Raw genomic sequence first — 25208 nt, forward strand, 5'->3', positions numbered from 1 at the left:
GGATGCCCTCCCTCTCATGAGCTTCTTCTACATCAGGATATGCTTTGTGCTCTACACACTCCACACTCACCGATGGTGCCACCGACGGCCATCGCGCCCGACATCTGAGCCAGCAATTCAGGGGACGGCTTCAGACCTCCAAGGGTAGCAGCCACGCCTCCAGCCACACCCACCATGCCCAAAACATTGCCGAGTCGAGCTGTTCCTTGAGTGGACAGCCCAGCCAGGGCACCGACGCAGCACAAGCCCGAACCCAGGTACACCATCTGTTTTTAAGAAGGAGAGGGAGGAGGTATCTAGTTTATACATATTACGAACAGCACTGTGTGTGTGCAAAGTGCCGTCAAGTCGCAGCCGACTTATGGCGACCGATTTTTGGGGTTTTCATGGCAAGAGACAAACAGACGTGGTTTGCCAGTGCCTTCCTCTGCACAGCAACCCTGGTATTCCTTGGTGGTCTCCCATCCAAATACTAACCAGGGCTGACCCTGTTTAGCTTCTGAGATCTGACGAGATCAGGCTAGCTTGGGCCATCCAGGTCAGGGCACAAACAGTATAACATATACAAAAATCTCATACTGTATGCCAAGAAGTGTATTTTGTACCCAGGCATAGGGAAGGGGCTGTGGCTTGGGGGAAGAACATCTGCTTCGTGTCTAGAATGACCGAGGGTAAATCCCTGGCACGCCGAGTTAAAATAAGGCAGCAGGCAACATGAAAGGTCTCTGCCTGAGACTTTGCTACCAGGCAGAGTAGGCAATACTGCTTTCCCGATGGACCACCAACGCTTCCACTTGGTATACAGAAGCTTCGTGCATTCAAAGAATTACATCAGATAAGGATGTGTTCTATTGCAACTGCACAGGGCTTTTGCAGAATTTAGAATATTTTGGCAGATCTGGAGATGAGAGCTCTGCTCAGCCTGGGTTCTGGTCCTTCACAGTTGAGACAATTCATAACTTAAGGATTTTTTTAAAAAAGGAAGGCGAATTATTCAGCGCCACCAGCTGAACATGAAGTAACATGTCATGTTATAAGAAGGCCTTACATAATTTCTGGTGACACATCCTTGTATATTGGTAACAAAAAAACAGTACAATGGCCAAAACTATATCTGACGAAAAATCTAAGCAATTATAGTATATCAATATTTTCATAAATTTATATAACAATAATCCACAATAATTCTTAAGAAGAATTCATATCATACACATTGGGGCTGTTGTATGGTCAATTTGGAAATCATCTTGTATACATTGTACTTACCTGTGGTTCCTATTGTGGATTATTGTTATATAAATTTCTGGAAATGTTGATATATTATAATTGCTTAGATTTTTTGTCATATATAGTTTTGGCCATTGTGCTGTTTTTTTGTACCAATTTCTGCATTCAGCATATGGTTATGTTTGTATTTATATCCTTGTACATAGCAAAAACATCTTATGTACTGAAAAAGAACTTTAAAATTTCTGATGCAATAATTATTAATTGGTTATACAGTTTCATGCATTTTATGTTTGTATTTTCTGTTTTATATTAGATCCCCTGATGAAGCTGTATGTGAAACGCCTAGGGATCTAGAAGGACTAAATAAACTCTCTACCTCGCACCGCCTTCCTGCCTACTGGTGCGGCCTTATTTTTCCTGGTAGCAAACCAAGCCAAAATTTGTGGGCCTTGGCTCTGAATTAATGACCAAGATTTAAGAACTGCTATTTTGCCAGTGTTAGCCGCCTGCCTGTGACATAGGTAGTTTATGCATGGGTGTTTCACTCACCGTCACCCCTCTGACGACTTCGGGTCTTTATGTTGATTATGCATGCCGTTTCCGACTGTCAGAGGTCGCCTTGCTCGCCTCCTGCCTTTCCCCACATTCTGCCCGCGTTTTCAGAGACCTGTTTTATCTCAAATTTGAAAATGCAGACAAAACACGGGAAAAGGCAGGGGAAGAGAGAGGCGGCCTCTGACGTTTGGAAAAGCATGCATAATCAACACGAAGACCCGAAGTCGGAGAGGTGACAGCGAGTGAAACTGCCATGCATAAAAGACCCTCTTGTACTAATCATAGATAGCTGAAGGCTGAAGAGCCTAATCTACACCGGTGATCTTCAACCAGCAGTTTACTGCCCTACAGTGGGTAAAAGAGAGTCATCTGCTGGGTCACAAGCACTGTTCAAACCACTGCTGCTAGTGTGCATACACCCGGGAACTTGTCTCAACACTACCTGTTGGAACACTACCAGTTGAATACTACCTGTTGCACCACCAATTTGCTCCAATAGAACTATGTTAACTCTTAATTTACACTATTAGACCTGTTAATATGACTTGTTGGAACACTACCTGCTGAATCAACAATTGGAATTGCCATTGAATTGAATCACCTGTTGAAACATATACCCGCAAGCCTATTTCTTATACTGTTATATAAGCGGATATTGTATGTTATATCCACAATTTATAAGTTTGTATATTAGTTGTGTTGAAATAATTTTTGATGTATATCTTATGGTGAGTCATAATCTACTTTTCTTGAAATTTAAAAAGATTATATGTTTATAATCGATTAATGTTGCAATATTCCATTTTAGGAGGCACTATTTGACTACAGCGTGTCTAGTGCGCATACACAGACATGAAGGAGTGCCTCGCTTCCTGCTTCTTTCAATACACACAGAGATGCCGCAGGATGCTGAGACAAGGTCGCTCAATGGTGCTGAAGCGCCCCTTTAAGAACAAGCAAGTTCAGAGAACAATGACTTCCTGTCACAACCTTAGTGGGTCACACGCTACCACCTGGGGTTCAAATTGGGTCCCAGGACTGAGCTATACTTGGGACTCCTCGCTTCTTACAGATTCTGTCACTGTGTGCACTTTTTACATATGGAAGGGAAACAGGACTACAGAATCTCGAGGGATCTTTTTTTTTTTACCTGTTCAACGTTATAACCGCTTTGGAGAGCTGCTCCGTATCCCCCTACAAATGCACCAGCAGGCAACAGATATAAATAATTGTACTCCGGAGGATCGGTGGGGCGCTTGAACATGTCCAGCATTCTCTGCGTGACCAGAAAGCCACCTTTCCAACAGGGAAGAAAAACAAAATTATTGTTGCTTGAAACCCAGCTGGCAGCATTATCAATGTCATTGGCGCATATGCCACAGAGCACATGTGGGTTATATTGAGGGTGAGTAAGCAGACTCCCTTCTTGAGGACCTTCATACCACTGTGCAACAATAGAAGTTGGGGGGGGGGGCGAGAAGGAAGACCTGGAATGACACTAAACGTGTGTGTGATAAGTGCCATCAAGTCGCTTCCGACTCATGGCGACTCTATGAATCAAAGTCCTCCAACATATCCTATCTTTAAAAGCCTTACTCAGGTCTTGCAAACGGAGAGCCATGGCTTCCTTTATAGAGTCAACCCATCTCTTGTTGGGTCTTCCTCTTTTCCTGCTGCCCTCAACTTTTCCTAGCATGATTGTCTTTTCCAGTGACTCTTGTCTTCGAAATACGAGGAGGCATTAGGCACATTCGTGTCATGCTGACAGTACATACTGAAAAGGTGTGGCAGAGGTCTCAAAGGGCCCTTGCTGTACTTCAGGCTTCCCCAACGTGGTGCCATGATAGCCGCCACTACTTCCTTTGGTGCCCGCTTTTCAGAAAGCAGGCGGGACTTGTTATTGGCTGCCCTCATTCAAATGAAAAGGTTTTCCACTGGAGGATCAGAAGGACTGGTAAGCAACTGGGCTTTCCTTAGTCATTGTGTGGTTCCATTGCCCCTCTTCAGGCTTTCCTTCTTCCCAGGTGGTGAAAGGGAGTGGTATTCTACAGAAGCCATTTTCACCACCAGGCCTCAAATTTTCAAATGTGCCTGCAGGCTCAAAAAATCGTTGCGGACCCCTGTTGTATTTTATACCTCAGACACCAGCTTGGGTGACAATATCCCCGCTATAACGGAAATCCACATTGTGATCTCTCAATACATGTTGAATTCTGTAATCATTGCCCAACTGAGGGGGGAAGGGCAGGCAGACCGCACTGAACATCATTCTTCTAGATCAGCAGTTCCCAAACTTTTTGAGTCATGGAGCACTTTTCAGGAGAGAAATTCATCATGAAGCACTAATTTTCACCTAGCACCTATATACTAAACCGAATGCCAGTAGCATTGGGGCTGTGGCTCAATGGTAGAGTTTCTGCTTGGCATGCAGAAGGTCCTAGGTTCAATCCCCGGCATCTCCAGTTAAAGGGACTAGGCAGATAGGTGATGTGAAAGACCTCTGCCTGAGACCCTGGAGAGCCGCTGCCGGTCTGAGTAGACAATATTGACCTTGATGGACCAAGGGTCTGGTTCAGTATAAGGCAGCTTCATGTGTTCATTTTTCTTTCCAATCTCTTCATGGAGCACTAGGAGATGTTTCATGGAGCACAGTTTGGGAACCGCTGTTCTAGATGAAGGCAATCTCTCTCACATACTTTTTGCATTTAAATTGTCTGTTACAGATCACCACACCAGTGTTTTGGTTCTTCTGGACGAAGAGAAAGCTCAGCAGGAGAGCCAGACAGTACCTGCAATGTTGACGGAAGACACAAAAGCAGCAAGAACAGCGAGGCTCTGAGGGATGTTTTCGGGGAGGTATTTCCCCCCCATCAGAGCCAATCCACCAACAGCAGTCAGCCCTGTTTATTAAAAAAAGAAGAAGACAAGAAACGGCATTTAAGTAACAGAGAATACTGTTGCAGGCTGTTGCATACAAACCCGATTCAAGAACTGACACACAGCTCAGCATAACCATCACTAGGTCAGGCCCCCAAATACGAATTATTCTACCTTGTTTTTAATAAGCAAGTTACTTTTTCCATAAAAACCTTTCTAAGCGATTTATGGAATCTAAGCAAACGTTACTAATTTTTAGAATCTCCAAAATGACTATATAACCACAAGAACGAAACCTTGTCCTCCTGGCTCATTTTTAGTAACCATAGTCATTAACTCACACTTTAGGCCTTTCCATGAACCCTGTGGAAACAAGCCCAGCTTTACCATTCGAGAGGGAGCTGTAAGCCAGCCCTGGCTCTCCACCAGAGAGCATACACTACACACAGTTCCAAACACAGAGGCCATTCATGCATGGCTGTTTCCTCACGGTCACCCCAACGACTACTTCGGGGCTTTGTTTTGATTATGCTTGCATTTTTCGACTGTCAGAGGTCGCCTCACTCTCCCTGTGTGTTTCCGCGCATTTCCCTTATGTTTTCTGGATTCGTGTTTAGCCAGCATTCAGAAAACATGGGGAAAACATGCGGAAACACGCAGGGAGAGCGAGTCGACCTCTGACGGTCAGAAAATGCAAACATAACCAAAACAAAGCCTTGAAGTAGTTGGCGGTGTGACCGCGAGGAAACCGCCATGCATAAATAGCCAGTGTCTTATTTGCGCATTAGATGTTTAACATTTAGATGCATGCAGTGAAAACATCATAATGTGTGAATTAGCCCAGAATGACAACTTTAGGCAGAAAACCTCAATGGTGGAAACCATGAGCAATCATTGCCTTACCTGAGATGGCATTGGTCACAGACATGAGGGGCGAGTGGAGCGCAGGGGTCACACCCCACACCGTGTGGTACCCGACGATCCCAGCCAAGCCAAACGTGGTCACCGTCTGAGTGAAAGCAGAATTGGGAGCGGCGATGCCCAACCCGAGAACGCTGCCTAGACCTGCAAGGCAATGCTGCAGTTAAAGCCTTGGAGAAGGCATGACTACAAATTAAAAGAGACACAGCGAGCCCCACGATTTATATATCCCACCCTTCTTCCATTATGACATTCAAGGGGGACTCCCTACGAGGTCGTCCGTCCAAGCACTGACCAAACCCCAGGCCCATTCAGCTTCAGCCAGGCCGCTGTGTCGTGTGCCCTCCCAAACATGCCCTGAAGTTTAGCACTGATCAAACTTTCATTCAAGAAGAGTTTGTTTTTATATGCAAACTTTCTCCACTACTTATGGAAGAATCAAACTGGCTTACAATCACCTTCCCTTCCCCACAACAGACACCCTGTGAGGTAGATGGGGCTAAGAGAACAGTGACGTCCAAGGTCGCCCAGCTGGCTTCAGGTGGAGGAGTGGGGAAACCAACCTGGCTCACCAGATTAGCCTCCACCGCTCATGTGGAGGAGTCGGGAATCGAACCTGGTTCTCCAGATCAGAGTCTACCACTCCAAACCACTGTTCTTAACCACTACACCATGCTGGCTCTCTCAAGTCTTCTTCTCTTTCTATGGTCCCTGCACTCAAGTGCAAGCTATTCAAAACAAACACAAGGGGGGGGAAATAACCATTTGCGTTTCTTACTTTTGTAACATGGCTATACCAATAAAGCACAGCATTCAAGAAGTCTTGTGTTACCCTATTCCATGTCTTCCCCCTAACCCTACCCATCCAGGTGTAGAGGCTGAGCTGTTGTCCAAACTTCAGGTACCCCCTGAGTGTCTACATCAAGTTCTCACTGTGGACTTTCAAGGCTCAAAGGAAATATGGCACCACACTACTCTCTTGAAGACGCATTCCGGGACTGAGCTTTGTTCTGAAAGTGAAGCAGACACACTAACTTTCAATCCCATCTCCTAGTTTTCTAGACACGTTATTACGTTCTACAGTTCTCCTGGAATCCCTCTAAGAACAGGTGTGGGAGCGGAGGTGCCGTTTAATGCAGAACGGAGTCTTGAAAATGTGTGCCGGATTGCATTCCAGCAAGAATGAGAAACGGCATCGTAACTGGGATTTTACATCTTTTGTGGTGCCCTTAAAGGCAGAGGGCGACTCCGCCCATTTTTGTCTGGACCTCCGCTATAAAGAAATCTGGTGACTATATTTTGCAATAGCATAACAGAACTGAACACTTTGTTCAACAGAATACCAATAGGTAACAATATTTTTTAAGAAGAGAAAATATTGCATAACTTCCAAGTCTTCTGCTTCAGCGCTTTGAATTCGGCTCGTAAGATGAACAATGACCTGTATTGCATCTCAGCAACCTCACTAGACCCTTTTCTATGTATGCAATAACAGCGTGAAGAGTAACTTGTAATATTTTCAAATGAGTAATAGATGTCACTGAAAAGAGCTTCTTTCGTGCTTTCTCTTTTGTGGCGCCCACCTTGTGAAATGGCACACCTGAGGTCAGAAGGGCTCTCACACACCTGTCAACCCACAAATTATGTCAAACACAGCTGTTCAGGAAAGCTTTTCTATAAAGGTAATAGGGCTATACTATGAATAGTTCAGGAAGGTGCGTTATGAAGGGAAAGGGACTGTGGATAGGACAGATTATCAGTTTGCTGATAGGATAGGACTGTGGATAGGACAGATTATCAGTTTGCTGTCGTCTCATTTTCTTCTACTGACAACACCATTTTTCTTCATTATATCCACTCTCTGTACCGTGCCTAATACGTTATGCTCATTCAGATTTTGGTAATCCTGGTTCTAGCACACTGCTCATTCGATGTCTCCTCATACTGACTGTACTTATTAGATGTCTCTTTGTATGGACTGCCACCAGTTTGCGCTGTGTAATGTGCTTAAATCTCAGTGAGAAAGGCAGACTATAAATACATTAAAATATTTTTTTTAAATCATTTCACCTGAATTGCAATTGAGCCAATTGCCTCCTTTTTCATCCTCTGGTACATAGACATGAGTACATGAAATTTATATACTTCATTTATACCCCACCAGTGTGGTGTAGTGGTTAAGAGCGGTGGTTTGGAGTGGTGGAGTCTGATCTGGAGAACTGGGTTTGATTTCCCCACTCTTCCACATGAGCGGCAGAGGCTAATCTGGTGAACTGGGTTGGTTTCCCTTCTCCTACACACAAAGCCAGCTGGGTGACCTTGGGCTAGTCACAGCTCTCTTAGAGCTCTCTCAGCCCCACCTACCTCACAGGGTGTCTGCTGTGGGGGGGGGGGAAGGGAAGCTGGTTTGATTCTTCCTGAAGTGCTGGAGAAAGGTGGCATATAAAAACCAACTCCTCTTCTTCTTCACCTTTCTCCCCAATGGGGGCCATGGGGGCCAAAAGGAGTGCACATTGTTTTCCTCTCCTGCATTTTACTGGGACACTCTAAGGAGAAGAAGAAGAGTTGGTTTTGTATGCCCACTTTCTCCACCACTTAAGGCAGAATCAAGTCAGCGTACAATCTCCTTCCCTTCATCTCCCCACAACAGACACTCTGTGGGGTATGTGGGGATGAGAGAGCTGTGACTAGCCCAAGGTCACCCAGCTGGCTTCATGTGGAGGAGTGGGGAAACCAACCCAGTTCACCAAATTAGAGTCCGCCACTCCAAACCACCACTCTTAACCACTACACCATGCTGGCTATCCATTACGTCACACTAGCTCTATGCCACATAACACCCTATGTTGTATGTGAAATGCAGGTGCATGTGCGCGTGCACGCATCTTAAAGCAAATGAGCTGCAATCAGAAAACTCCCCCGGTCCCTACAGTTTGTGTAATATATCCTACAGTAGGACTTTTCTCCTTGATTGGCTTGCTGTCACATGAAATCTGTAGCACTGGGGGCACAGGGTCTATAGAAGGCCCAGAATTTCAGCCCTTCTTCTTCTCACCTGCTGTGTACATAGATGCGGAAGTCAAGGTTTTCTGGAAAGGTGTAACGGAGGCTGCTTTTTCCGCTTCCAGCTCTGCCACCGTCTTCCGCTTCACAGGTGCCCCTTGAGGAACATGCTTTGGAGGTGGTGCTGGGAAAATCACCCTTCCATCCTGCAAAGAAGCAGTTACGGGTTCACTCAAGATTGTTTATGGCAAGGATCAGCAACAGATGGCCCGTGGGCCAAATCAAGACCCTTCCAGGGACATGAAGGCCAGGAAATGTGCTATTCAAGATGGACCAGCATACCCCAAGGAAAGGATAACAAACCTGCCTAATTTTGTTTTAGTTGAAGATGCTTCAATGGAAAGTGGCAACATCAGATTTATTTTTAAGGGGGGGAAAGGATAAACTCATAAAGTGGAAATGATTATTTTGAGCTTGATCTTTATGTCGAGGCAGGTGCATGCAAGGGGGTTTGTGTCTGCACGCCTCTCATGGGCTGGAGGAAGTTGAAGCAGAGGAAGCAATCATAAACCATGAATTCAGTCTGCTTGCCTTGCTGCCGGGAGGAAGAGGGTGAGAGAACCTTGCAGGGGGTGAGGGGAGAGATCAGAATATTTAGGATCATATCTGCACCATCGGTGGCTGGAAAGAAACACAGTCCCGTGGCATCAAGTAGGACTTATCCCAGGAGCAGACACAACTGGGGTCTTACTGCTGGGGGTAACTGGATAACTGCGCCACCCGCACAGAGGCAGAGTCACATAAACGTGGAATCACCACTATAATCCCATTCGCAAGAGACTGCGGAACAATAATCTGCCAGCAACGCACAATGATGCTCATCTGGATCCCCTAGTTGCTGGACCAGGAATTTACACTAGGGGGAGCTGTTCACAAAACTGTTATAACAAGGACCAATGAAAGGAAAATTCACAGCAATTATCTTTTCATAATAAAGTGAAGATTTGCCTCCCCCTCCTCAACTGGGTATACCTTACAAGGCAGTAAAAGGTATGGTTAACAGATAGCAGGAAACAATCTCTCAAATCCTACAAAAAATGAAGAGCCTGGACAAAGGAGAAATCATAAGAGTTGGAAGGGGCTACACAGGCCACCTAGTCCAACCCCCTGCTCAATGCAGGATCAGCCTAGAGCATCCCTGACAAGTGCTTGTCCAGCCTCTGCTTAAAGACTGCCAGTGAGGGGGAGCTCACCACCTCCCTAGGTAGCTGATTCCACTGTCAAACAACTCTTACTGGAAAAAAAAAATTTCCTACTATCCAGCCGGTACCTTTCTGCCTTCAATTTAAACCCATTATTGCGAGTCCTATCCTCTGTTGCCAACAGCTCCTGGCCCTCCTCTAAGTGACAGCCCTTCAAAAACTTAATGATAGTGATGAGATACAGACTCCAGGATAGTGGTATACATGTGGTAGAAACAGAGAGGTTTTCTTCTAGAGGCCTAGTGCCAAGAGCCACTGTAGTAATGCCACACTGTCTCTAACATTTTGTTTGCCCTCCAATTTTGTTTGTCCTTTGGTTCTTCTAAAGTCAACAGGACTAGACTGATGCAACTACTCCAGATTACAGGATACATCACAGGCATAATCAAGTCAAATCTTAACAGCATGTAACAACAAAAATAAGGCTATCGACCTTGCAGATGTATTTCAAAATGCCACAGCTTGGACCCTGAGCCTCATTTCCAGTTGCACACCTGAAGAAGGCATGCTCAGATTCCGCCAGCACCAGGCACCCTTCCGCTCATGCAAGACCGACGTCTTCCACATGAACACATGAAGCTTCCTTATACTGAATCAGATCCTTGGTCCATCAAAGTCAGTATTGTCTACTCAGACCAGCGGCGGCTGTCCATGGTCTCAGGCAGAGGTCTTTCACATCACCTACTTGCTTAGTCCCTGTAACTGGAGATACCGGGGATTGAACCTGGGACCTTCTGCATGCCAAGCAGATGCTCTATTTATTTATTAGATTTCTACCCCGCTCTCCCCAACCCAAAGGTCGGGCTCAGGGTGGCTTACACAGTCTAAAAACACAATAAAACAATAACCCATTAAAATAGTTTAAGCTAATTTAAAATAGACCAGTAATGTCCCTCAATGGCGCCAAAACTCGAGACAGAAATTTGTATAAATTAATCCAACCACACCTTAAGGTGGTCTTGAAGGGGTGGTGCTCAGCAGCGGGGAAGGGGGGGGGAAGGACAAGGGAGGCCAGTATTTATAATGTGAACCGTAGCTGGCCTCAACCATAAGCCCGGTGGAATAGCTCCATCTTGCAGGCCCTGCGGAACTCCTGAAGGTCCCACAGGGCCCTGATTTCATTAGGGAGGCTATTCCACCAGGCAGGGGCCAGGGCCGAAAAAGCCCTGGCCCCGGTCGAGGCCAGACGGATTCTCCTTGGGCCAGGGATCACCAGCAAGTTGGAATTACATGAACGTAAGCTTCTTTGGGGAACATACCAGGAGAGGCGGTCGAGTCAGTCTCAGGGGCAGCCCTACGTAAAGCGAGTTGCAGTAGTCTAGCCTGGAGGTGACCGTCGCATGGATCACCGTGGCTAAGTCAGGGTGGGAGAGGTAAGGCACCAACTGCCGGACCTGGCGGAGGTGGTAAAATGCCGTCCGGGCCACGGCTGTGACCTGTGCCTCCAGTGATAAAGAGGCATCTAAGGTCACACCCAGGCTCCTGACAGCACACTCAGGTGTTAACTGTACGCCGTCAAGAGCCGGGAGTCGGCACCCCACCCCTAAGTCACCCCGACTGAGCCACAGGACCTCCGTCTTTGATGGATTTCGTTTCAGCCGGCTTTGCTTCAACCACCCAGTCACAGCATCCAAACACCTGGCCAGTGTGTCCGGGGCAGAGTCCGGGTGGTCGTCCATCAGTAGATAAAGCTGGATGTCATCAGTGTACTGATGACACCCTAGCCTGAAACTCCGGACCAGGTGCGAGAGGATGCATATAGATGTTGAATAACATAGGGGAGAGGATCGCACCCTGCAGCACACACCACAACAAAGGACGCCGCTGTGATACCTCCTCCCCCAGCATCACTCTCTGTCCCCGACCATGGAGAAATGAGCGCAGCCATTGAAGGGCTGAGCCCCGAATCCCAATGTTGGCGAGGCGGTGGCCTAAGATGGCATGATCGACCATGTCAAAGGCTGCTGACAAGTCTAATAAAATCAGCAGCCCAGACCCGCCCCCATCCATCTGTCGAAGGAGATTGTCTACAAGGGCGACCAGAGCCGTTTCTGTCCCATGGCCAGGGCGGAAGCCTGACTGGAATGGGTCTAGGATCGATGCTTCATCCAGAAAAGCCTGAAGCTGCTCGGCTGCTGCTCTCTCAACTACCTTACCCAGGTATGAAAGGTTCGACACTGGGCCGTAGTTGGCGAGATCCCTGGTGTCTAAAGATGGTTCAGACCCTTGGTCCATCCAAGTCAGCATTGTCTACTCAGACTGGCAGCTAAACTAAACTTGTCTAGTCCCTTTAACTGGAGATGCCGGGGATTGAACCTGGGACCTTCTGCATGTCAAGCAGAGGCTCTACCACTGAGCCATGGCCCCTCCCCTCAAATGAGCTGAAAAGTGCTGAGTGTTAGAGCAATGTAATCAGCAGTACCAGACGGCCTCTGTTAACAGATGAAGAGGGGGACAAGCGGAAAGGTGGCTTCGGTTTCAAGCTTGCAAAGGCTCTCCGCCATGGGGAATCTCTCAACAGAGGCCAGGTGCAAGTCAGATTACGTATTCAGGAAGCCTGATCCCCTGGGATGCTCACTCACCTTCATTACTACCGTGCCTCTAACAACATGGTCCAAAGTACCATAATCAAATTCATCCTTCAGGTCAAAGTAGAACTTCTCTTTGTCCGGACTGATGGCCTTCAGCAGCTTGGTGATGTTGTTGGAATAGAGCGAGCTGGCTTGGGTGGCCATTCTGCTGGGGAGGTCCGTGTAACCTATGTGGGTAACTCCCTGCAGAAAACCAAGGTTAGGGATTTGTGAGCAAGGAAGCAGAGATGTGATCTCTGAAAGCAGAAAAAAGCACATTACTAGAAATCAACATCCAGAACCGATCAGTTGCTTGGGGCATCAAACTAGCAGCAGAGGTACCAGAGGAGGCAGGTACACACACATACAACCCATCATGTGGCCATGTATGTAGGTTGAAGACAGGCTGGAGATGAGCTGCCTCCAGAGCCCACCAATCACACCTGTTGTACCTGTGCTGCTGCCACTAAACTCCAGTGCCCATCCCTTTTAATACTTAAGCTGCAGTTTGCAGCTGAGAGTTTCCACGGGAAGCAGAACTTCCACATACAAAGCATGACTTTCTTTGCCTTCCCCCCTCACTGTAGTCCAAAATGGTCTCTTGGGTCACCAGGCAAAGAACAACACTGGGGGGGGGGACATTTTGAACTAGAAGAAGAGTTGGTTTTTACAAGCCGACTTTCTCTACCACTTAAGGGAGAATCAAACCGGCTTACAATCACCTTCCCTTCCCCACAACAGACACCCTGTAAGGTAGGTGGGACAGAGAGTGTGACTATCCCAAGGTCACCCAACTAGCTTCATGTGTAGGAGAAGGGAGACTAACCCAGTTCACCAGATTAGCGTCCGCTGCTCATGTGGAGGAGTGGGGAATCAAACCCGGTTCTCCAGATCAGAGTCCACTGCTCCAAACCACCACTCTTAACCACTACACCATGCCTGCTACTGTGAGAGGAAGAAATGATTCAGTGGATCCAAACCATTTTAATAAGCACTGATATATCACCAGTTGGGAGGGGGGTAATTTTGTGAAACGTCTGAAGCTTTTTATTATACTTCCACTTTAAAAATCTAAGACCTGCAACAGTAATTACACAACTTAGCCATCTTGAAGAGAGCTAACTCAAATACTTTAAAGAGGAGCGTGAACTATATTTCCCATTGTCATATAAAACTGACAAACCCAAGGTTACAATTATTTGATGAAGGCGCTTGACATTTTTACAACAGTCCAGCCAATATAAAAGAAATAAACAAACAATACTACCATCCTATAAATATCTACGGCGTGTTGTAGTGGTTAAGAGCGGTGGACTCTAATCTGGTGAAACGGGTTCGTTTCCCCACTCCTACACATGAAGCCTGCTGGGTGACCCTGGGCTAGTCACAGTTCTCTCAGAACTCTCTCAGCCACACCTACCTCACAAGACATCTGTTGTGAGGAAGGGAAGGGGGTTGTAAGCCGCTTTGAGACTCCTTAAAAAGGTAGAGAAAGTTGGCATATAAAAACCAACTTCTTCTTCTTCTTCTATTAATATCTTACGCTTGGGTAGAAGCAGAGCACTTCATACCAAGCCAAGGGGGCTTAAATAATTCATCCACATTCTTGGTGTCAACCTTGGAGCAGGGAGGTGTTGGCTGGAATCCCTACTCAGTCATGAGCCTTACTGGATGCCTGAGGGCAGCTTAGTATCTCTCAGCCTAGCCTACCTACCCTCAGGGGGCTTGTGCAAAGGTACGACATCGCCCCATGTATGACATCCAAAGCTATTTGCAGAAAAGGAGAGGTATTATGTGAGAATAAGAACAAAGAGAGACAGATAAGGTCCATAACTAGATCTATGTGCTATCCACTCTACAGATGCCAATAGAATTAAATGCAGCCATTAAGAGTCAGTGTGATGTAGTTAAGAGCATAGAATCATAGAGTTGGAAGGGACCACCAGGGTCATCTAGTCCAACCCCCTGCACAATGCAGGAAATTCACAACTACCCCCACATACACCCCAGTGACCAGAAGATGGCCAAAATGCCTTTCCTCTCATCATCTGCCTAAGGTCACAGAATCAGCATTGCTGACAGATGGCCATCTAACCTCCTTTTAAAAACCTCCAGGGAAGGAGAGTTCACCACCTCCAGAGGAAGTCTGTTCCACTGAGGAACTGCTCTAACTGTTAGAAAATTCTTCCTAATGTCTAGACGGAAACTCTTTTGATTTAATTTCAACCCGTTCGTTCTGGTCCGACAACAGCAGGTCTCTAATCTGGAGAACTGGGTTCGATTCCCTACTCCTAAACACGAAGCCTGCTGGGTGATCTTGGGCCAGTCACGGTTCTCTCAGAACTCTCTCAGCCCACACAGAGGCAGGCAATGACAAACCACCTCTGCACGTCTCTTGCCTTGAAAACCCTATTGGGGGGTCGCCATAAGTCAGCTGTGACTTGACGGCAAAATCACACAGAGACATTAAGAAGATCCGTACCTTGTGAATGTAGAGCTCATCTGGCTTGGTAGTTTCAATATTTCCCCCTGCTTCAGCGGCTAGATCTACAACAACTGAGCCTTCTTTCATCGTCTCGATCATATCTTTCCTAAACAGGATAGGTGCTTTTTTACCTAGAAAAGAAGAAAATGATTATAGTACTGTAAGAAGCAGTAACTTCTCACAGCCAGTGGTCACACTTTCCTCTAAATTTTAAAAAAATATACTGTATTTTTCTATACAAATTAATATCGACATTTAGGCCTTGCGTGTATTTTATTTTAGGATTGAATTTGATTAAATCAGTCCTAAACTGCGATTTTTAATTTTGGTTTTATGCATTTTTTATGTACTTTATTTTATGTGTTTTATTTATACTGTAAGCTGCCTTGAGCTCTGGTTGGGAAGAAAGGAGGCTAATAAGCATTGCAAATAAATATAAATAAATACTTCAAGTCTTTCAGGGTCAATCTTGTCTATTCTGGCTGGCAGTGGGGTCTCCAGGGTCTCAGGTTGAGGCCTTTAAAATCGCCTACTAACTTTTAACTGGAGATGCCAGGGATTGAACCAGGAACAGAACCAATGGACCAGAACCCCGGATCAGAACCAACGGGTTGAAATTAAATCAAAAGAGTTTCCGTCTAGACATTAGGAAGAATTTTCTAACGGTTAGAGCGGTTCCTCAGTGGAACAGGCTTCCTTGGGAGGTGGTGAACTCTCCTTCCCTGGAGGTTTTTAAGAAGAGGTTAGATGGCCATCTGTCAGCAATGCTAATTCTGTGACCTTAGGCAGATGATGAGAGGGAGGGCATCTTGGCCATCTTCTGGTCACTAGGGGTGTGGAGGGGGGAGGTAGTTGTGAATTTCCTGCATTATGCAGGGGGTTGGACTTGATGGCCCTGGTGGTCCCTTCCAACTCTATGATTCTATGATTCTATGACATTCGGCATAGAGTAAGAATCGACTCATCCAAACTGCAGACCAGAAAACAGCCCCTCTAACTGGCTCCAAGTTTTCTGATCAGGCCCATCTCGGGATCAATGTATTTATTTGATAAGGATATAGACATGGCAAACACATCAAAAAAGGGTGAGGCCCCACAAATCCATATACACTTAAGCCAGAGGCAGTTCCCTAAGAACTGCAAACTCACTTTAAATGTGTTTTAAAATTAAATATAAAAAAATTACATTTTTTTAAAAAACGTATCTACCCCAATGAAATGGAAACTCTCTCTAGTGATCACGATCAGCGGCAGTTCAAGCCCATAATTGCAGAAGAAGAGTTGGTTTTTATATGCCAACTTTCTCTACCAATTAAGGGAGAATCAAACCGGCTTACAATCACCTTCCCTTCCCCTCCCAACAGACACCCTGTGAGGTAGGTGGGGCTGAGAGAGTGTGACTAGCCCAAAGTCACCCAGCTGGCTTCATGTTTAGGAGTGGGGAAACCAACCCGGTTTACCAAATTAGCAACCACCGCTCATGTGAAGGAGTGGGGAATCGAACCTGGTTCTCCAGATCAGAGTCCACTGCTCCAAACCACCACTCTTAACCACTACACCACACTGGCTCTCCAGTATGGCCAAGAGATGCTTGGCCTCATTTTTTTTTTTAAAGCAAGTTTAGTTCAAAACTCTCAGCAAATCTGGCAGAGTCAACACATTCTATTTCCCTTAAGGAAAAAAGCATGTCTGCCTGGAGACTTACCAGGTATGAGTGCTGTTGTGATAATAATGTCAACTTCCTGGCACTGTTTCGCAAAGAGTTTCATTTCAGCCTCAATGAACTCTTTGGACATCTCTTTTGCATAACCTCCCTGTCCTTCCCCAGATTCTTTTAAGTCTACCTCCAAAGGCTCGGCACCAAGTGATTTGAATTGCTCCAACGCTTCAGCTCTATAATGTGGAATAAAGCATAAGGAACAGAAATGAGGAACATGCATACTGGATGGGGGATACACTTCTGGGCAGCAGTGTTTGTGGACAAGATAAGTTAAATATGAGCAGCCAGTGTGATGCAGCGACAAAAAAAGCTAATGCGATCTTGGGGTGCATCAACAGAGGCATAACATTCAAATCGCAAAGTGTCATAGTTCCGCTGTACACTTTATTGGTCAGGCTGCACCTGGACTACTGTGTGCAGTTCTGGAGGCCTCACTTCAAAAAGGATGTGGACAGAATGGAGTGAGTGCAGAGGACAGCAACAAGGATGATCAGGGGCCTGGAGACCAAGCCCTACGAGGAAAGGCTGAGGGACTTGGGAATGTTCAGTCTGGAGAAGAGGAGGTTGAGGGGGGACATGATTGCTCTCTAAGTAACTGAAGGGCTGTCCCTTAGAGGAGGGCAGGGAGCTGTTCCTGTTGGCAGCAGAGGATAGGACTTGCAATAATGGATTTAAATTGCGGGCGGAAAGGTACCGGTTGAATATTGGGGGGGGGGGGATTTACAGTAAGAGTTGTTCAACAGTGGAATCAGCTGCCTAGGGAGGTGGTGAGCTCCCCCTCACTGGCAGTCTTTAAGCAGAGGCTGGACAAGCACTTGCCAGGGATGCCCTAGGCTGATCCTGCATTGAGCAGGGGGTTGGACTAGATGTCCCCTTCCAACTATATGATTCTATGAACAATAAGGGGGAAAGAGCAAAAAGCAAGTAATGACATGGTAACTACAGTCATTATTGCAGCCATCTGCGTAACACTTAGGGTGGCCCGTCTGGCATTGACCAGAGTCTAGGCATTTTCCATTGTGGCTCCAACTCTGTAGAATGGGCTCCCTGAAGAGGTGAGCCAGGACTGCGTGCAAAAGCTGCAAAATTCACTCTGGGAAAAACCACACATCTGCTTCAGCTTTACACTGGGGACTATTCCAGTTTCCCACTGTCCCAAGCCCAACAAAGGTTTGCGTGGGTTCTAGTGGTACCATTAGCCCCAGGAGACACTTGTTGCATGTTAGTCATACAAATACATTAATAAAGTGCTATCCTAAGTAGAGTTGTACCCTTCACAGCCTGCTGACTTTAGTAGACTAGACTTACAAGGGTGTAACTCTGCTTAGGATGGCACTGTTAGTACCTGAGTGGTCCCCCCTTTGTTTCCCTCTGCAACATTTTGTATATAATGCACTGTTTTTAGGCCTGGATTGGCATTTCCAAACAACTGTAACAGTAACAACAATAACAACAGTAACAGCAATAACAAAAATGATAAAAATAAAAAATCCCTTTCCTCTCCCCCTTCCCCCAGGAAACGATTTTCCGTAGAGCTTTCTCCACACCCTTGTATCCTCCTTCACCTTTCGTATTTAATTTTAAAGTTAAATTTTAGAGTCAGTGTACTTCAAGAAACCTGGATGTAAGATAGATATTATATTGAAATGTATTATTTTGTAAGATGTAATAAAGCTTTTAAAAAAGAATATATTTAAAAAAAGGATGGTACTGTTAGGGTTCCTTTGGGTACTGCTACCAACAAGAAGCCCATCTGGAGTCAAGAATAAATTGGGCAAAATGGCAACCTGTGCCACCAAAAAGTACATTGAAAAAAACATTGCTAAATGGCACCCAAACCTTTCTGAAGTAATTTGGGGCAACTGGAATCCAGAGAAATTCACAGCAGCATCACTCCCTCTGGAAGATGCTTCACAAAGGACAGAGAAGCAACACAGTGCTGCGTTTTCATCTACAAACCTCACTAACAGCCTAACCTGCCTCACAAAGGTGTTACGAGGATAAAATGGAGAAACGCCTATGTATGCAGTCTGAGGAAGGGCGGGATATAAATGAAAAATGTAGCAAGTAATGATTTTAAATGGGATACCCTTACCTGGTATCAAACCCACGAACTACAGCTCCCATCGACTTGGCTGCTCCCGCCGATGCTAACCCAGCAACTCCGCCTCCAATGATCAGAACCTAAAGCCACACTATGTATTACAACGAAGTCATATACCAAACCACAGCTGTTTAACTAATACAGAATACCTGTCGGTTTCATGGGTCAGTATACTTTGACACTAGGAGAAAAGTCTACCTTTGGCATAGAAGAAAAGTCTAACTTTGGCACAGGAAACCAAGGATTTCCCAAGAGGGAAAGCTTGAACGCTTAGTGTAGGAAGCTGGTTAGAGGGCCAAAATGAACAGATGGGATTCCAGGCATCCACAATAACTCTGTACACAGCAACCCAGCCTCCAATTCTCCGGGCCCATGCTCACAATCAGTATTACAGCTTAAATACCCACAAGTCACCCCACAAAACCATTCCCTGAGGGGATAAGAATGTACTCTATACACCAGGTAGATTACCTGGCATTGTGTGGGTATATAAAGTGCCGTCAAGTCGCAGCTGACTTATGGCAACCCCTTTTGGGTTTTTCATGGCATTAATGGGTCTTTAATTAGCACTGGCCTCGACTACACACTCTGAATTAGATATGGGCACTGTTTGCTACCCATTTGTTTGTTGTATGTGCATGGCACCCCATCAACATATCAAGACATTTTGCCTAGGTCTGTTTGATACAGCAATGCTTCCCCCACCAAAAAAGAAATAAAAAACTTTCCAAGAAAAATATAGACATTGACTGAAGAGGCAGGAAAATGTAGTAGACGTAACCCTTCATCCACATGATGGAAGTAGAAATGGATCCCTGCACCCTCGTCTCTCCCATTGGTAATAAATGGGGAAAGCCCCTTATTTTTCCTCATGTTTTTGACCCCAAGCTCTCTCCTACAGGGGCTCTAAAGTAAGCTGTGAGAAATACATAGTATTTGTGAAGGAACTCCCAAGGGGTTAACAGTTCTTTATTAACAAAAACTGCAGGCCTGACTGAACTGACGTGGGAGGGGGATGAAGTATTTATGGGCATTCAAATAGACCAATTTAACACCAACGTGATATTCTAGTTGTGACAGGCTGGCAACTGCTTAATTCTGGTCAGCCCGTTTTGTTCCCAGTCAAAGAAGAAAGCATTTTTATCAAACTGGGTTGGCCGCACCAAAAGGCTTCGCTGCTTGGACAAACGGGGAAAAGCTTCCACTCCCATGGGACCCCGTCTCATATTTTTCATCTTTGCTGTCGCACTGGGTGACTCTGCTCTGGCGCTCTAGAGAAACACCACGGGCCTGTTGCAGCGCCTTTTCTCTCCAGCTTGTTCACTGCTGTGAAATGAAATTCCAGGATTGTTTTGTTCTGCATCTGGTTACGTTCCACTCCCTTAAACTTTCATTCAGGCCTTAACATCACTGGTATAGACAACAGCGAACTGGCTGCCCTCAGAATGGATAACAAAAGCTAAACAAACAAGGTAGAGGGTCTCTACATGCTTGGGAAACCCCCCAGCTGTGCAGAAAAATATCCAAGCGAAAAATCTTTTCCAAAAATAGCCTGAATATGCTCCAGAAGGGATGGTGAAGAAGAGTTGGTTTTCATATGCCGACTTTCTCTGCCACTTAAGGAAGAACCAAACCGGCTTACAATCACCTGCCCTTCCCCTCACCACAACAGACACCCTGTGAGGTCGGTGAGGCTGAGAGAGCGGTGACTAGCCCAAGGTCATCCAGCTCGCTTCACGGGGAGGAGTGGGGAAACCAACCTGTTTCACCAGATTAGCCTTCGCCGCTCCTGTGGAGGAGCGGGGAATCCAACCCGGTTCTCCAGATTAGAGTCCACCGCTCCAAACCACCGCTCTTAAAACAGTATACCACACTGGCTCGCAATGGATCAGATCTTGGAATCGGATGTTGACAGCAGCTGAGATCCAAAACCAGACAAGATCTGAGATCAGAGGTCCAAGCCAGGTCAGCAGTGGTATAGCCTCTGCCTTGCCCATCTGCTATCTCTGGAATCTTTACAAGTAGCTCATTGTCATCGGAAGGGCCTTTGTCTGGGTGGATGCAGAAAACCAAGAGGCACATAGCCAGACCACAGTATAAACAAGGCAGTGAGTTTGGACCCCCCAGAGGACTCCTGGAAGTGGAGGGGTGAGAGAGCTGGGCTTGTTTTCAGAGCGGAAGCTTCAAAGGTTGAGCTAGAAACTATATACTATAACAAAATAATTAAACTGATTACAAAGTGTACACGGTAAAATTGTTAAAAAAAACACAGTTGTTCACACAATCTGATACAGAATTAACAACGTTTCCAGATGTGTGTACATCAACAGATGATGTACAACTGTCCAAGTGGCAAGACCCATGAATCGGGTTATGAGTGTACATCAAGCCACACAAGATTTTAGGTAAAAAATACCTCACAAGGTGCATTTCCGGATGTATTTTAAATTAGATTCTGTATTTATGACCCCTGAGAAAAGCCTATTCAGGCCGAAACAGGTAAGGTCCAGTATTGGTCGTTTATACTGAATGTATATCAAGTGCGTATAAGAATTTTGTAACGGATAATTATATATGTGGCCTGTAATACAGGCCCTGTGCTTTTAACCATTTGATAGTGTACACCTTGTAATCAATATAATTATTTAGTTATAGTACATAGTTTCCAGCTCAACCTTTGAAGCTCCCACTACTAATCTAGTTGAGTCCCCCCCCTCTTTTTTTTTGTTTTGTTATTCTCTTGTTTACAGAGCACTATCAGCATAAGCAGTATGTTACCGAGACACACAGGAAAAACTAGGCAGGTCCCTGCCACAAAAAAGCTTAGCTGACAATAGGGAAACCATAGAGGAAAGGGACACAAGGGTAAAGAGCAATGCCTATAACCTTTGTGTTCTGAAGACACTGGGAGCCGAAAGGCACAATACGTTTTAAAATGGCCTGACTAGTTTTTTCCACAGCCACAGAACAGCTGAGGAGAAAGTCATTTTTAAAGCAAATGGGAACCCGATTCATCTCAGGATCGAAGCATGGGGAGAGAAGGGTATCCTGCTACCCCTGCCATTTTCCAGAGACAAAACAGCCCAAGCGGAAAATTATTCGCATCACTTCGAACCTGCATGTGCTGGGAATACTCCATATGCAGCTACAATCTGGACCAAACGTTTTAAAATATGTATCATGGGGTTTGGCCCCGATACAGCCGAAAATGAGGATCAGGAAATATGCCAAAGACTATAAGTTCAGAGACCATAAATTACTAGTCATGACCCATACCTATTCTCTCCAGGATCAGAGGAGCATGCTTATTATATTAGGTGCGGTGGAACACAGGCAGGATGGTGCTGCTGCCGTCGTCTTGTTTGTGGCTTCCTAGAAGCACCTGCTTGGCCACTGTGTGAACAGACTGCTGGACTTGATAGGCCTTGGTCTGATCCAGCATGGCTTTTCTTAGGTTCTTATGACTGCTTCTCCATGTCATGAGAACCTAAGTACAGACTATCTGTTTCTGTGATTCCTTGCAAGGATACTGGGTATAAAATTCAATACCTAAGCAAACCAACTTTTTAAAAAAGAGACTTGCAACAGGTTTCCAGATGTGCAAACACAAGGCCAGCCAGGATCTCTGAAGGTGTAGGGAGAGCTGAACAGGATTCTTCTCCATTGGCCCCAGAAGCAGCAGTATAAACTATGCCAACTGAGGAAATATATGCAAGCTTGCTTAACTTGAATAAGTTTATATAATCATGGAGTTCAGTTTTCCCTGGCTCACAATGACTGGGTTGCATAGAGCATCCACAGTCCCGGCAATAACCTTTTGTGAAATTGCAGTGCAGATCCTAGACATCCGAATCCATTTTTCCTGCAAGGGCAAAATCTGGGTCATCGTTTTCTAGTTACAAAGATTGTAGCGTACAATGCATCAATTGTGAATACACACACAACACATCACAAGTGCACCACATTATGTACAGCTTTCCTTTAGAAATATACTAAAAAAACCACCAAATTCTCTCTGGCCATTTATGCAGGGTCAATTTTGAAGCTAGCTCAAAGCTCTTATTTAAAATGCGACCTTTAAAATGACTATTGTCGAAGGCTTTCACGGTCAGAGTTCATTGGTTCTTGTAGGTTATCCAGGCTGTGTAACCGTGGTCTTGGAATTTTCTTTCCTGACGTTTCGCCAGCAACTGTGGCAGGCATCTTCAGAGTAGTAACACTGAAGGACAGTGTTAAAATGACTATTCACGGTCCCAATGCAAAAGGAGAAATACCACCACCACTCACCTGCTCATTGTTTGCATAGCCATTAGTAATCACCAGTTGCATAGCTAACGCGCAACTGTGATTTTGCATGTTTCCTTGAAGGGATTCTTTTATGTGGCAGCAGAGCAAACGCAAAAGGTTGTGTTAAAAGGGCTCTGAAGTAATGCGAACCAGGTATGCGCCGGCTTTGCAGTCACTTCCTGAACGACAATTCACCGTGAAAAACTCAAAAAAATATGCGGGGAAATTCAGCCTGGAACACACTAATTACCAAGCATAAATGGCCTCTGTGACCACTGCCATTTATTTTAAAAGACAAGCAGAAAATACGTGCATATGCCCTTCGCAGCTACTGCGGTAATATTTATGTTGTGCTCCCATATCTGCTCACAAGTACAAAACACTGCACAAAGAAGCCACCCATTACTGGTGTGAGGAAGCAAAATAAAATAAAATAAATGTCTGACATCAGAATGTTGCAACTAGGGGGGAGGGGAAATCTGCAACTACTGAATGTCACTCTGCTTCAAATCTCCTATAGGAAAACAAACATCCTCCTTTGGCAGTACGGTTGCTATGCTCACACAGCGGAACCAATCTTCACATACAGATGCCTTATACTGAAGCAGATCATCAGTCCATCAAGATCAGTATTGTCTACTCAGGCTGGAAGCAGCTCTCCAGGGTGTAAGGCAGAGGTCTTTCACATCACCTACTTACCTGATCCTTTTAACTGGAGATGCCAGGGATCATATGATAACATAAGAAAGGCCAAGCTGGATCAGACCAAGGCCCATCAAGTCCAGCAGTCTGTTCACACAGTGGCCAACCAAGTGCCTCTAGGAAGCCCACAAACAAGATGACTGTAGCAGCATTATCCTGCCCATGTTCCACACCACCTAATATAACAGGGATGCTCCTCTGATACTCAAAATAATAGGTATGAATCATGACTAGTGTCCATTTTGACTAGTAGCCATGGATAGCCCTACCTGAAATGAACATGCCCACTATCCTCTTAAAGACTTCCAAGTTGGCAGTCATCACCATATACTGGGGCAGGGAGTTCCACAATTTAACTATGCATCATGTGAAGAAATACTTCCTTTTGTCTGTTTTGAATCTCTCACCCTTCAGCTTCAGCAGATGACCCTGTGTTCTAGTATTATGGGAGAGGGAGAAAAACTTCTCCCTGTCCATTCTCTCCACACCATGAATAATTTTATAGACCTCTATCATGTCTCCCCTTAAAGGTAAAGGTCCCCTGTGCAAGCACCGGGTCATTCCTGACCCATGGGGTAACATCACATCCCGAAGTTTACTAGGCAGACTTTGATTACAGGGTAGTTTGCCAGTGCCTTCCCCAGTCATCTTCCCTTTACCCCCAGCAAGCTGGTTACTCATTTTACCGACCTCGGAAGGGTGGAAGGCTGAGTCAACCTTGAGCTGCCTACCTGAAACCAACTTCAGTCGGGATCGAACTCAGGTAGTGAGCAGAGCTTGGACTGCATTACTGCAGCTTACCACTCTGCGCCAAGGGGCTCGTACAAAGTATGCTTAGCAGGACTTAAGCTGGGACCTTCTGCATGCTAAGCAGATGCTCTGCCACTAAGCCACAGCCCGTCCTGCTTCATAAGAACACAAGACAGCTTTGCTATATCAGATCAGGGATTCATAATTAGTTCAGGATCCAGCTTCCAACAGGAGCCAGCCAGATGCATGTGGGAAATAATGGTCTCCCCCTACCACCACATTGGTATTCAAGAGACACTGCCTCCAAACACAGCTATCATGGCTCATGGTTGTCAGCAGACCTGTCCTCCTTGAATTCTCTTTTAAAGCCATTAAGCTAGTGGCCACTCAGCATACCTTGCAAGAGCAAAATCCACAGTTTAATTATGCACTTGATGAAAAGTACTTCATTTCGTGTATTCTGAACCTACGCCAATTTCATTGGTGACCTCGAGTTCTCATCTGAGCCAGAATGTTTTCTAACTATTATATCAATTCCACTCAATTTTAGAATCCTCTGTTATGTTTCCTTTTAGCCATCGAAAGGGTTTCCAAACACTTCTTGTGTCTGTTTCAGCTCTATGATATCATTTTTAGAAATGGAAATCAGAGAAGCAAAGCACATTCCAAATGTAACCACATTACAGATTTCTATACCAGCCATCTAATTTTCAGTCCCTTTCCTAACACTCAATTTTCTGTT

At 45.5% G+C, this 25208-nt stretch overlaps 1 protein-coding gene across 1 annotated transcript in view; it reads right to left on the bottom strand.

Moving 5' to 3' along the window:
- The window catches only part of NNT (nicotinamide nucleotide transhydrogenase), a 74881-nt gene that overhangs the window by 33364 nt on the left and 16309 nt on the right, over window positions 1-25208 (bottom strand). The window contains exons 5-13 of the mRNA XM_056848396.1: window positions 18719-18807; window positions 16609-16796; window positions 14901-15034; window positions 12431-12622; window positions 8639-8792; window positions 5566-5727; window positions 4575-4685; window positions 2936-3081; window positions 71-266 (exon numbers count right to left, since the gene is read on the bottom strand). Of these exons, the coding sequence (XP_056704374.1) occupies window positions 71-266; window positions 2936-3081; window positions 4575-4685; window positions 5566-5727; window positions 8639-8792; window positions 12431-12622; window positions 14901-15034; window positions 16609-16796; window positions 18719-18807 (1372 nt within the window). The remainder of the gene's footprint in view (window positions 1-70; window positions 267-2935; window positions 3082-4574; window positions 4686-5565; window positions 5728-8638; window positions 8793-12430; window positions 12623-14900; window positions 15035-16608; window positions 16797-18718; window positions 18808-25208) is intronic.

Source organism: Euleptes europaea, chromosome 4 (assembly GCF_029931775.1).
Source record: "Euleptes europaea isolate rEulEur1 chromosome 4, rEulEur1.hap1, whole genome shotgun sequence".
In the NCBI taxonomy this organism is placed as follows: Eukaryota; Metazoa; Chordata; class Lepidosauria; order Squamata; family Sphaerodactylidae; genus Euleptes; species Euleptes europaea.